This window comes from Nesoenas mayeri, assembly GCF_963082525.1.
Source record: "Nesoenas mayeri genome assembly, chromosome: Z".
Lineage (NCBI taxonomy): Eukaryota > Metazoa > Chordata > Aves > Columbiformes > Columbidae > Nesoenas > Nesoenas mayeri.
Window position 1 is genome coordinate 64,210,380 of NC_137542.1, and position 14,464 is coordinate 64,224,843.

The 14,464-nt window shown below is 44.6% G+C and overlaps 1 protein-coding gene across 1 annotated transcript in view; it reads right to left on the reverse strand.

Annotated features, from left to right (window-relative positions):
• The window catches only part of ARHGEF28 (Rho guanine nucleotide exchange factor 28), a gene marked incomplete at both ends in the record, with an annotated part of 133,929 nt that overhangs the window by 55,625 nt on the left and 63,840 nt on the right, over positions 1–14,464 (reverse strand). Inside the window, 4 exons of the mRNA XM_080362666.1 lie at positions 7,438–7,549; positions 8,821–8,965; positions 11,426–11,727; positions 13,243–13,373. Coding sequence (XP_080218792.1) covers positions 7,438–7,549; positions 8,821–8,965; positions 11,426–11,727; positions 13,243–13,373 — 690 coding nt within the window. The remainder of the gene's footprint in view (positions 1–7,437; positions 7,550–8,820; positions 8,966–11,425; positions 11,728–13,242; positions 13,374–14,464) is intronic.

Sequence of the window (14,464 nt, forward strand, 5' to 3'; positions counted from 1 at the left end):
AACGGTGCCGGGAAACCACAGATTTGGGCGCCGGGAAACAAAGAAACCGGGTGCAGCAAAACCTGGAAACTTGGAATGGGAAACCAACGAACCGGGTAACTAGCAAGAACAGAATTGGGCGCCAGGCAACCGAGGAACCAGGTGCCGACAAACCACAGAACTGGACGACACTGTCACCAAGGAACCAGGTGACAGGAAACCACAGATTTGGGCACCGGGAAACCAAAGAACAGGGCGACAGGAAAACAAATAATTGTGCACTGGAAAACCGAGGACTTGGTCACCAAGAAACCAAGGAACTGGGTGCCTGGAAACCAAGGAACTGGACAACAGGAAACCGAAGAACCGGATGCCGGGAAACCAAGGAACTGGGTGACGGGAAACCGAGGAACCCTGAGCTGGGAAACCATGGAATTGGGTGCCGGGAAACCGAGGAACCGGGTGCTGGGAAACCTGGGAACTGGACAACGGGAAACCAAAGAACCAGATGCTGGGAAACCACAGAATTGGGCGCCGGGAAACCGAAGAACCGGGTGCCAGGAAACTGAGGAACCGGGTGAGGGGAAACTGAGAGACCCTGAGCTGGGAAACCATGGAATTGGGCACTGGGAAACCAAGGTACCAGATGCTGAGAAACCTGGGAACTGGGCACTGCGAAACCAAGGAACCAGGTGACAGGAAACCACAGATTTGTGCACCAGGAAACCGAAGAACTGGGCACTGGGAAACCAAGGAATTGGTCACCGAGAAACCGAGGAACGGGGTGTCAGGAAACCAAGGAACTGGGCACTGGGAAACCGAAGAACCATATGCTGGGAAACCAGAATCGGACGCCAGGAAACCAAAGAACTAGGTGCAGGAAACCATAGAATTTGGTGATGGGAAACTGAGGAACGTCATGACAGGAAACCACAGATTTGGGCGCCAGGAACCCGAGGAACTGAGAACCGGGCAACCAAAGAATTGGGCGATAGGAAACCAAGGAACCATGTCCCAGGCAACAAAAGAATTGGGCGCTGGAAGCCAATGTACCAGGTGCTAGTAAACCTGGAAACTGGGCAATGGGAAACCAAGGAACTGGCACCTGGCAACCACAGAATTGGGCGCCGGGAAAGCAAGGAACTAGGTGCTGGGAAACCGAGGAACCGAGTGAAGGGAAACCTGGGAACTGGGCACCGGCAAACCGAGGAATTCGGTGCCGGGAAACCAAGGAACCAGGTGCTGGGAAACTGGGAACTGTGCAACAGGAAACCAGGGAACAGGGTACCTGGCAACCGCAGAATTGGGCGCCAGGAAACCGAGGAACTGGGTGCCGGGTAACGACAGAATTGGGGCCGGGAAACTGAGGAACCGGGTGCCAGAAAACCATGGAATTGGGTGCCGGGAAACCGAGGAACCGGGTGCTGGAAATCTGGGAACTTGGCAACAGGAAACCAAGGAAACGGGTATTGGGCACCCAAAGAATTGGGTGCCGGGAAACCGAGGAACTAGGTCCTGAGACACCGAGTAACCTGGTGCCAGGAAACCAAGGAAAAGGGTGCTGTGAATCAGGGGAACTGGGCAACGGGAAACCAAGAAACCAGGTCCCAGGTAACAAAAGAATTGGGCGCCTGGCAATCAAGGAACCGGGTGCCGAGAAACCACAGATTTGGGCACCAGGAAACCGAGGAACCGTGTAACAGGAAACCAAATAATTGGGCGCTTGGAATTGAGGTGCCAGAAAACCAAGGAACTGGGCAACAGGAAACCGAAGAACCAGATGCTAGGAAACCACAGAATTGGGCGCCGGGAAACCGAAGAACCGGGTGCCAGGAAACCGAGGAACCAGGTGCCGGGAAACCGAGGAACCGGGTGCTGGGAAACCATGGAATTCAGTGCCGGGAAACCGAGAAACCGGGTGCAGGGAAAGCTAGGAACTGGGCAACGGGAAACCAAACAACTGGGTACCAGGCAACCAAAGAATTGGGCATTGGGCAACCAAGGAACCAGGTGCCGAGAAACCTGGGAACTGGGTGCTGCGAAACCAAGGAACCAGGTGACAGGAAACCACAGATTTGGGCACCGGGAAACCGAAGAATTGGACACCGGGAAACCAACGAACCGGGTGATGGGAAACAAAATAATTGTGAGCGGGGATACCAAGGAATTGGTCACCGAGATACTGAGGAACCGGGTGCCAGGAAACCAAGGAACTGGGCACCAGGAAACCAAAGAACCAGATGCTGGGAAACTACAGATTTGGGAACGGGGTTATCGGCCAATGAACAAACTGGGCGCTAGGAAACCGAGGAACCGGGTGCCAGGAAACCGAGGAACCGGGTGCTAGGAAACAAAGGAAAAGGGTGCTGGGAAACCAGGGAACTGGGCAACCGGAAACCAAGAAACCAGGTCCTGGGCAACAAAAGAATCGGGCGCCGAGCCACCAAGGAAACGGGTACCTGGCAAACACAGAACTGAGCACCTGGAAACCGAGGAACTGGGTGCCGGGAAACCGAGGAAAATGGTGCTGGGAAACCAGGGAACTGGGCAACTGGAAACCAGGGAACCAGGTACCTGGCAACCAAGGAACTAGGTGACAGGAAACCTCAGATTTGGGCACCTGGAAAACGAGGAACCGGGCGACAGGAAACCAAATAATTGGGTGCTAGAATTGAGGAATTGGTCACCGGGAAACCAAGGAACCAGGTGCCAGGAAACCAAGGAACTGGGCAACAGGAAACCGAAGAACCAGACGCTGGGAAACCACAGAACTGGGTGCCGGGAAACTAAGGAACCAGGTGCCGGTACACCACAGAATAGGGCACCGGGAAACCAATGAAACGGGAGACGGGAAACCGAGGAATCTGGTGCCGGGAAACCAAGGAAAAGGTTGCTGGGAAACCGGGGAACTGGGCAACGGGAAACTGAGAAACCAGGTCCCGGGAAACAAAAGAATTGGGTGTTGAGCAACAAAGGAACTGGGTACCCGGCAACCACAGAATTGGGCACCAGGAAAGTGAGCAACCGAGTGCCGGGAAATGACAGAATTGGGTGCCGGGAAACTGAGGAACAGGTGTCGGGAAACCGAGGAACCGAGTGCAGGGAAACCTGGGAACCGGGCAATGGGAAACCAAGGAACCGAGAACTGGGCAACCAAAACTGGGCGCTAGGAAACCAAGGAACCATGTCCCGGGCAACCAAAGAACTGAGCGCTGGAAACCGATGTACCAGGTGCTAGTAACCCTGGGAACTGGGCAATGGGAAACCAAGGAACTGGCACCTGGCAACCACAGAATTGGGCGCCGGAAAACCGACGATCCGGTTGACGGGAAACCACAGAATTGGGTGCCGGAAAACCGAGGAACTAGGTGTCGGGAAACCGAGGAAACGAGTGCAGGGAAACCTGGGAACCGGGCAATGGGAAACCAAGGAACCGGGTACCGGACAACCAAAACTGGGCACTAGGAAACCGAGAGACCATGTGCTGGGAAACCATGGAATTGGGTGCCGGGAAACCGAGGAACCGGGCAATGGGAAACCAAGGAACTGGGTACCTGGCAATCAAAGAACTGGGCACCGGGCAACTAAGGAATCCGGTGCTGAGAAACCACATATTTGGGCGCTGTGAAACCAAGGAACCAGGTGACAGGAAACCACAGATTTGGGCACCAGGAAACCAAGGAACCGGGCAACAGGAAACCAAATAATTGGGTGCTGGGAATTGAGGAATTGGTTACCAGGAAACCGAGGAACCGGGTGCCAGGAAACCAAGGAACTAGGCAACGGGAAACCAAAGAACCATATGCTGGGAAACCACAGAATTGGGCGCCGGGAAACCAAAGAACCGGGTGCCAGGAAACCGAGGAACTGGGTGACGGGAAACCGAGGAACTGGGTGACGGGAAACCGAGAGACCCTGAGCTGGGAAACCGAGGAACCGGGTGCCGGGGAACTGAGGAGTCAGGTACCGATAAAGCATGGAATTGGGCACTTGGAAACTGAGGAACCAGGCACCAGGAAAGCCAGGAGCTGGCACCAGGAAACCATGGAATTGGACACCAAGAAACTGAGGAGTCGGCACCGGGAAAATGAGGAACCAGGTACCAGGAAACCATGGAATTGGGCACTGGGAAACCAAGGAACTGAACAACGGGAAACTGAGGAGTCAGCACCAGGAAAGCATGGATTTGGGCACTGGGAAACCAAGGAGTTGGCACTGGGAGACCATGGAACCGAGCACTGGGAAACTGATGAATCAGCTACTGGGAAACCACGAAACTGGGCACCGGGAAACAGAGGAATGGGCACCAGGAAACTATGGAACTGGGCACTGGGAAAGTGTGGAATTGGGCAACTGGAAACAGAGGAACCTGACACCAGGAAACCGAGGAGTCAGCACCAGGAAACCATGGTATCGGACACCAAGAAACCGAGGAACTGAGTAACAGAAAAGTGAGGAGTCAGGTACCAGGAAACCATGGAATTGGGCCCTGGGAAACCATGAAGTCAGGCACTGGGAAACGGAGGAACTGGCCACCAAGAAACTGAGGAGTCAGGTACTGGAAACCACAAGTGGGAGAGGGACTGCACAGGGCCAGTGGCCATCAAAGAAAGAGGGCAGTCCCCAACAGCTTCCTGCTGCACAGGACTCCACGAGTTACTTTTCAACAAATTGTTTAAAAAGCAAAATAAAAGACAAATAATTCAGCTGGGTTGTTGGGGTTGCAGGAAGGAAGACTGAGAGCCCTCTAATTTTCAAATTAGAAGTCATTCCATTTTGCAAAGATTTTTTGCGAAGCTGCCATGGGTATGGTTCAGAAAGATACTTAAACAACTGCCAAAGTCAAAGCACTAGCCTATGCCTTATTTAAAATTAGATACAAACTTAACTAATCTTCACTGAATCAACATGTCTTCAGACAAATGTAGACTTCAGCTTAGTGAGTGCTAGCGAGACTAAAACAGCATTTCAGCTAATTGCCAGGAACAACCTGTAGGGAAGGATGCTTTTGGAAGAAACAAAGCCCATGTACCCATGGGATATGAAGACAGCCTCATGCAAAACAGCACCGTGGCATTGGCATTGTGGTACTTACTACAGTGGTGGAGCAGAGTCACAGAAAGTGAAAGAGCCTGAAGGAGGGATCTACCACTGCTCATAAGCACACCCATCTACAGAGCAGGGACAAAGCCTTTATTGTTACAGCCAGGTAATATCTTCTCAAATGAAAGCAGTAAGTTGTTTTAACCCTGAGCATACTGAAAAGCTTCCATCAGAAATGGATGGTATTTCTCACTTTTTTCTTGTATATTTGCAAGAACGACCAGCCTGTTGCTATCCTGCAGTCATCTGCTTTGGCTTATGTTTAACTGCAATGTACAAGGTCAGCTGCACCTCCCTCCTGCATAGCTAAGCCCTGAGCAAGATGTCCGAAGCAGAAGCAGCTGGACCGAGGGGAAGGGGCAGGCTTTCATTGCACAGACCCAGACACTACCCTGCAGAGATCAGGATGAACTATCTGACCTAGCTTCTCAGACTAAGCTCTGGGGCTTGTACTGTATCCAGATGAGACTGCTCAAAGCAAGCGCAGCTATGCCTGCCTCATACAGAAATCACCACTGCCAGCTGCCAAATGCTTTGTTCAAAGCTCCCATCCCCACAAAATGCTGGCAAGGGAGGGACAAGGCAGGATGTGCTGGTGGCAGGGAAATGCCAGCAGGAACCTCAGCAGACCACCACCCTCCCTCTCAGCAGCACATCACATCTGCGGTGCAGGCTGCAGAACAACACGTTCCCAAAGCATGGACAGGACCGGGCTTCCATCCCCTCCACAATGCAGGTGTATGTTCAGCACTGACTGTCCTGGGGGAAGAGAGAATGGAGAGGACATGGGCTCGAGCCCAGAACAGGTCAGAGCAGGCAACGGTGTCTGGATGAGACTTAATGGGCTGTGACACCAACAGTCCTTCAGCTGACAGGTTAAAGGAATTCAGTTTTTGTTTGAAGAACACACCACAGGGCTTTGCTGATCTGCAATTTTCTCCTGTGACACATTTTCCACATTTTTTCTGTCTTGTTTTGTCAAAGACTTTTCACCTAATCTGTAGGATACAAATGGCTACAAACACATTAAGTGATGTGGAAAAAAAGCACAGCTACATGTGGCAAGCTGCAGCACATAGTCCTCCTTACAAAGGGACATGAAATCTTACAGTGAATTCAAGAAATAATAGACAAATTATTTGCTGCACTGCTTAACATGATTTCTTAAGTAAAAAAGAGGTCTGCAGTCACTGATGTATGCCCATCAGCTTCCTCCACCTCACCTTCCCAACAGCTTTTGAATTTGTTAACTGGTTTCAAAGTTGATTATAACATTTCCACAACTTTTGTGTGTTTGCACATTCGGTGTGACAGAATCACAAAATGGTTTGAGTTGGAAGTGACCTTCAAAGATCACCTAGTCCAACTCCTCTAACACAGGCAGGATCACCTTTCCCTAGGTTGGGTTGTGCAAAGCACTGACCAACCTGACTTTGAATAATTTCAGTGACGGCGCATCCACAGCTTCTATGGGTGTCCATTCCCTTAGGTTCACTGTAACTCACAACCAGCCAGCACAGCACATGTTCTGCCTCTTGCTCAGGACTAGTGGAAAGCTAAATGTATACTGGAAGTAGAGACAAGCTGGAAGTATGGCAACGGACAGGGTTATAGCCACAGAGGCCAAGTTTCTTGAAATGCAAGTTGTTTTTAAGTAATGTGATCTATGTGAAAAACAATGTGTATGTATTTCACACTTTGCATGGTTTTCAAATATAACCTATACTTTCATTGAAAAGAGTGTGGGTTGTCTTTTAAATATGAAACCATGTGTCTAGAAATAAAGCATGTTAGAACCAATTTGTAAAAAATTACAGGCTTCTTACAGAGATTCCTCCAACTCCACTTGATGGAAAAGCTGGTTTTGCTCTGCTGCCTGTCAAGAAGACCACAGCCCATCCATGCGTCAGAGATTCCCTGGAATCTACAGGAATCTGAGGCCATCCACCTTCTTTGTCTCCTCTCCTGTGTCGTCATGAGCCTCCTCACAGTCTCGGCCCAGCACCCAGCAGGAGGCTGGGGTAAGGATCTTCTAAAAAGATTGCTACACTTGCCTGCGTTACTTCTGACTAACGCTCTTGCTGTCCCAGTTAACATGCTCTCCTGAGGAAGAGCTGCTGTATCAGGAAGGGTATGATGTGCCAGTGAATGGGGGAAGAGCAAGGGATGATGGCAGGGATACCTGAGGACAGCTGAACCCTGCTTTTGCACGTGTTGGTGAGGTCTGTATATGCACAGACCTTTTGCACACAGGCACCAAGGGGACAGGGCAGGCCTGAGTAAAGTCATTAGTGCTGGGACCGAAGCAGGCAAGCAAGGGAGGAGGCTGTGCAGATGCAAAGCCAGAGAACTGACCTTCATTTGAATCCCCAGCTGCGAAGTCCTGAGGAATGCGAGGTCTTCTTAATAAACTTTTGGGCGAGGAGTAGGAATAGGACCGTGACCGAATGCCAGACCCTATACATTCCTACAAGAAATTGAAGCAAAATAAAATTTGCACCATTTTCAAGTGCATCAGCAACAGAAACAAAATAAATCAGTGATGGACTTTCTGAAAGACAGATGACCATATGCATACATTTTCTTGGCTTCATTAAAGCTTTAAGTTGAAGCACAGATTTTAACAACTTCATTTGAATTCTTAGGAAACCTGTTTTATTTCCACCATGATAAAATTTTTTGTATTACAGGTAATAATTTGCAGGTGAAAGTTAGACTAAGTTTACATTATTCTCCAGTTTGGTACTAAGCACCATTCAAACAATGTTGTCGACCATTGTGTCAACGACGAAGCTATCTTCTTTTAGCAAGACAGTGATGAATCTTAATACTTTAATACATCAAGAACATTTCATGTAGACTAACACCCTGCCTTGGTAATTACTGATGTCAGAGTTTCCAAACAAAGGAGATAGCCTCTTTCTCTTTCCATTCTTCATTCTCTTAATTGTGTTTGAAAAGGCTTTCTGATCCCCAAATATGTCAATGGTAAAGCTTGAAAAGACATCCCCTGATTTTTTAGACATCATTTACATTTCAAAAGAGTCTCCTCCTAAACTGTTTACCTTATTGTTTCTAGAAGTAGCCCTAACACTTAATTCAGTCTTTGTGCCAGACTCTTTTTCTCCCTTTATGTAATCATTTGGTGAAGGTATGATAAAGCTCTACAACAGCAAGAAGTCTATCTAATAAAGAAGCCCTATGAATAAAAAAACCACTCCTATGTATGTGTCTGAAGATCCTAGAAATGGCACCATGGTCTAAGAAAATGAATGGAGTCAGGACACCTTAGAAAAATCATGTTTAGGAGGAGAGATTTGCACTAATCAGTGTAGCAAACCCAGCTGACCCTCCCTAAATCTAGCAGCAGACAAGTTTTATACTTTACAAAGCTGTTATTCTTTTACATAACTACAGCTGGTTAAACATTTACTTATTAAATATATTTTGGTTAGAAAATGCTGATTCGCTGAATCTAAGATATTTCCTTTGAAATGCTTCTGATAAATGATGCCTTTTTCAAAGCAGATCTCTGATGGAACCTTCCCAGGGCTGCTGTTAAGCCCAGCCACAACTGAGGAGCTCCAGCTCCACAACAACAGCATGCTGTTCTCTGGAGGAACTAACACCCAGCACTTCCAACTGGGACCTCTTTTTTTTCCCCTTCAAATATTACTCATAAGTTTTTAGTGATTTACTTAAAAGGAAAACAATGTAAACCGAGATAGCATGAAATACCTTGGGCTGCAGACTCGTAGATACGTCTAATCCATCTCTGCTACAAGCCATGGCCTTTGAAGAGCCAAGGGGAGGGTACGGAACGTGTGATCTCTCTGAAGCACCTCCACTTCCACCATCTACTTCAAGGTCATCAAGACTTGAACTGCAGCAGACAACAAAGTCTTTAATTCCCATGAATTCTAGTAATAATCCACCTCAACCTTAATGCAACAAGCAAAGATACTGCTGTATACTCTGATCAATGACAACCCAAACCACCATGTTTATGTCAGTCACCTCTCAGGCTTGCAGTCACCCAGTCAAGGTACCTGACCTAATCTTGTTGATCTGCAGTACAGATGTTACTCACAATCACACAGATTCCCACCAGAGCCACCACCGGAGGATGACTTTCAGATCCATGTTCAGCATCTCCCTTAAAATGAAATGTTTTTTTCCACGCATGTACATGCCTGTACCTGCCTCTCTATATAGACAATAACGAGAACAGAGACAACTACCTCAGATTTCAGTATTAACATATGTAGGTTCGTATGGATGGTTTTTTGAGTGTATGTATTTAAAAGGCCTGACGATGGCTATTCACAGACATCTCTCTGTGATCATCTCAAGGATGAAAGAGAAAACTAACATGGAGATGAAGGAGGGTCTGCTTACTAATCTCATATTAATTTCAAAACATTTAAACTTAAAAACATACAGGACTATAAACAGACTGAAAAATCTCCAGCTAAATCAATACTTCAAACACCTAGACACTGTTTGACTAGCAAGGGTTCCTGAGCAGGAGAGTGCAATAAGGTTTCTCAGCAGTATCAAGGTTTCCCAAGATGGGTCTCTTTAGCTACAAGGGCAAGTTCATGGCCTCTTCAGAGTGACTGGAAGGAATGGTTGACTGCTTGCAATAACATTCCAGCCTTACAACATAAAACTTTAAATTATGTGTGGTATTTCTAAATAGCCAGAGTTGATACCAGGAAAAATAGCACAACAATTTCTTCACACATCATTACAATTCACTTTATCAAAGGGCAAACCTATCAATAGTGTCCAAAACTACTTCCTTATTTTACTTCTGGAGACCATTTTTCACAATGTTTCCCAGTAAGAGCCCATGTGATATTTCAGAAATAATTATTTAACCATATTATCAGTTACTGTCACATTTCAAAACTGGAAAAGCAATACATGCCTATGTCAATAGACAAGCATACCTGTCTTACTGGGGGTAACTTACCCTAGAAATTTTTCTGACATAACAAGCTGGTTTAAAGATCTACTAAGTGACTTGCCACATGACCTCAGATCCTTCAAGGAAGATGCTACTGGAATTACATACTGACAGTCTTATTTGATGTGTAATGTTTGCATCACTTACAGTTGACATATTAAGTTCAATCACATCCCTTCATATAAACTCTTAAAGGTCATAAATAGGTACCTGACCTAGGTCTTGAAAAAGGTGTGAACACTTTAAAAATGTATAGTAGAAAAAAGCTTATGACAGAGAGGCAGATGATTATTTCTAGTAATCTATATGTTATCCCCATAGCCAGCAAAAATTAAAGATTTGTGAAAGAACAACTCCTAGTCTGACATTTGTCATCCTATCTCTGTTAAAAGATTTCTCTTAATGGGACTTCACAGTTGTGTAAGAAACTCAAAATTAAGGCAGAGAAAGTGTTATTGCCCACTTTCATTGTCAACGGACAGATGCTACTGCTTCTTGCTGTGTTTACACAGATCTGATGTCCTACTTCCAACTAGTCTAAACACTCTTAAAAGGTGGGGGACAGATTAAAATTTCCTCCTATAGAAGAAGGAGCTGATTTCATGCCTCTTCTATCCAGAGAAACTATAACGCCTTTTTATCAACGAAATTCATTAGTCGTTAAAAACAGAAATCATAGTTTCATCTCCAAAGCACATACTTCATTCCTGAAGCCAACCAGTTTCCAGCACAACCTAAAGCCATCTGGAGGAGGGTCCTCAGACCACTGGCTCTGTTGGCAGCAAACCTTGTGTTCCAGAAAAAGAGCAGAAAACCTCTCAGAAACACAAGCTGTACTGTGCACTGTGTCTTTTGAAGTTAAAATAAAATTATGTACATGTGTGTATATATATATCTATACACACACACATATATATATGCAATCAGGAATAAGTTGCTCCTTCCACAGGCCAGTGCAAAGAGTGGAAAGGTCCCAGAGACTTCTACAGATTTTGGACTATTTTCTTAATGGAAAATATAACTCAGGAAAATGAGGGTGAAATTGTGGTTTCTGACAAATATGTCACAATGGAAACTCTTACACTGAACAGCTGATTCTTTTTTTAAAGACTACATACCCAAAAAAAAGGAACAAAAGTATAAATTGTGTTAAAAAATAATTTACTTGTAGGACACCTTTTCTTTGTAAAAAATGTCTTCATAACTATTTTATGAAAAGAGATCATTACACCAACTAAAACATCACTGATGGAAAACAGATTATTACTTTGGTAATAATATTTATTAATCAAGATTCTGCTTCATCTTTTGAAATAAAAGGTTATCATAAATAATCCTTATGCTGGTCATATCGTCAAGTCAATCCAATACCTTTTCTTTTTCATTTCAGCATAGAGTTGTCCTCGATCCTTAATGAATCCAGGAGTCTTGAATGGAAGATATGACTCTACTCCATAGGGATCTGAAGGTGTAACAGTATGTCTTAAACCAGCATTTTCTCCAGTTTTCACTGGCCTTTGATTTCCTTCATTAGGAAGATACATATATTGGTCATCCTCCTCAAGGGAGGGAGACGAAGAGCTCTTAGCCATCGGGACTGAGTTGGCGGGATTCAGACAGTTTTCGCTGCTGACACCATTTCCATGAACGTAATTAGTCTTTAAATCTCCAGCCTGTAGAGGAAAAAGTGAATGCTGGTAAGAGGCAGTAACAAGACATATTGTCAGGGAACAAGGATGTGAATATCTTGTCATTTGATTTATGCTTATGTGTTTTGCCTTTTTTTTGCCCTATTACTTTTTACAGCACATGAATTGAAGGCAAGCTATATTGTTAAGAGATCCTAGACTTTGCATTACTTTCTTCCGTAATTAGCATAGTAATGAATTAGTACTTGCAAGTCCATGGATTTTTCACTCACATTTATAACTTTTGTTAAAAGTATCAATTCATATCTCTATAGGTTTTATTTTAAAATATCCTCAAGTCAAGGAAAAGATATACATAATACACTAGTGAGGGAGACATAATGGAGAAGAATCCAAACATTGTGCAATTTAATTTGGAAAAATCAGCCTACACATCACGTACTTTTAATTTTCCAGAACCGATTTCCTAAGCTTTGAGACAAATATATAAGACCTGGAACAGAGGTTCCCCAGGTGAGGAAGAGAAAGGAATCTTTCTTTTTTTGCCATTAAGCAATTATGGGCATGAAGCATGCCTCCTCTTGCACAAAGACAGGAATGGAGTTGGGAATTACGTTTTCTCAGGTAGGGGGATAAGATTTAAACCCTGGTTAGTAACAAATACGTTGAATTCTTCTATCAACTCTGCAGAAGATATTTTAACACAGTTTATTGTCAGACTTTTAGTCAGATGCTATTGCTGTCTATTTAGACACTGAGCAGTACTGAAAAGTCACTTAGCCAAAGAAAACACTCAGTCTCCAAAAAACACCTGTACAAAAGCAAGAAGAAAGGAACGACTGCAAGCCTTTCCAAAGCCCTGGTGTTTCAGACTGCCAACTTCCTCCTCACCAGCTCACTTTAAATGTATTTTCATTCCCACTCTAATGATGTTTCTCTCAGTAAAAGACAGAGAGAACTACCAGCATTTTTACAGCAGCCCATATTTGCATTCAAAGATATGGTACATGCACTGTGCAGATGAGATGCACAAAGGCAAACGCTCCATGCCAGTTGTATGACACTGACTTCACCTTTTCAGCAATGCCTCATTTTTGTTGAACCTATAAGCTCAGCTATGAGCCCTTAATTAAACTTCTGAAATCAGCCAGCATCAGCAAATTTGTCTCTTTTATGAATGTACATAGAATTCAGAAAAATCTGAAGTAAACATAAGCAAGTTACATTGTGTTATTGGTTCTTAAAAAGAAGCAAATACCTTTCAGCTCACAAGCACATAGAAAAGACAGTAAGAGCTGCCTTAGAGTTCTCCCTACAGACTAGGGAGAATAATGCCTATCATCAGCTAAATATGTTGACCTCATAAATGGTTTACAAAATACAACTGAGAAGAGTAAGGTATTACTGTTTTTATCGTAGATCTTGAGTAACTGGCCACACACCACTGCTGACAGATCCAGAAGATCCTACTATCACACAAATAAGTTACTTTAAAAGAAGATGATGAAATGTTTGCCAGAAATTCAAACATCAGCTTACTTGGTCTACTACCATGCAGTTTGCATATACTTCGTCACTTCCACTGAGCATGGCAGAAAGTCTGGTTGCAGCAAAGAAAGTAGGTGGAGCCTTGAGTTTCCTGAGAAGATCAAGGGTAGAGTGTCTCTGCTCTGGAAAAAAGAAATTGTGCAAAATATGCTATTAAATTGCAAACCATTTTCTCTTCAGGTATATATACTGTCATAAAAATGCCAAAGTTAAACATTAAACACCAGATCTTAGGAATACAATTGGAGTAATACTTGTGTGGCTGCTCAAAAACCTGCCCATTTCCTAATTACCTAAGACTTGCTATATGTTTCATGAACCCTATGGCTGACAAGACGTTAAAAGATACCACAGAATCATTAACATAACTTAGAATTAAGTGCTCCTGTATCTTGGCTAGCAAACCTTTCTATTTTGCACCCAAGCTAGAACTCTGTACAGATCTGTCATTGCAGAAGTACACAGGACAAGATTTATGGGCTGGGATCAAATATGCATGATTCTGGCCTATACATTAAATATCTAACATCCAATACATTATATGAAAGGAATACTTTCTATTGCAGTCAAATAATTACTCTACTAAGGCATTCTACCTACCGGGAGCAATTGAAATGTTAGGGAATAAGCCTTAGCTTATTGAATTACTGGGTGCGCTGCTTCTTATAGAACTTGTTCAGAAACTGCTTATACAAAATTCATTTAGCGTAAGTAAGTTTGCTTAGCATAACTTCTGCAAGCTGTGAACCTTCAAACTTTCTGCCTCGTTGAGGAAAAAAAGCCTCAGAGTTTTCAAGCTAGGAGATACGGGGAGTTCCAACCCTGGAGATAAGGAACAGAACAGCATCTATTATAAGAGAAGAGGAAACATAAGAATGTTTTGGTTTGCCAAGAACTTATTTTTCCTCAGCCACAGGTGCAAAACAGCAACTGAAGGTCAGGACTTTGATTGACAGCCTGCCTGACAAAAATGATGAGATCTAATGAAGAACCGTGACACTCCAGACACTAATTTTGCAGTTGGCCCAGAGTGACAGGCAGGGGGTGAGGGATCGTGGTGGTATAATTGTCCAAGGTTTTTTTCTGCTGACAGTCTCCCTTCTGGAAGCACCAGCTTGAGCTGATCTACACTGTACCCGGAAAATAAGTTGCTTATTTTAGAAGAATTTCAGGAATCTATGCCTGAGTCTGGTAGTCTGCTATAGGAAACCTA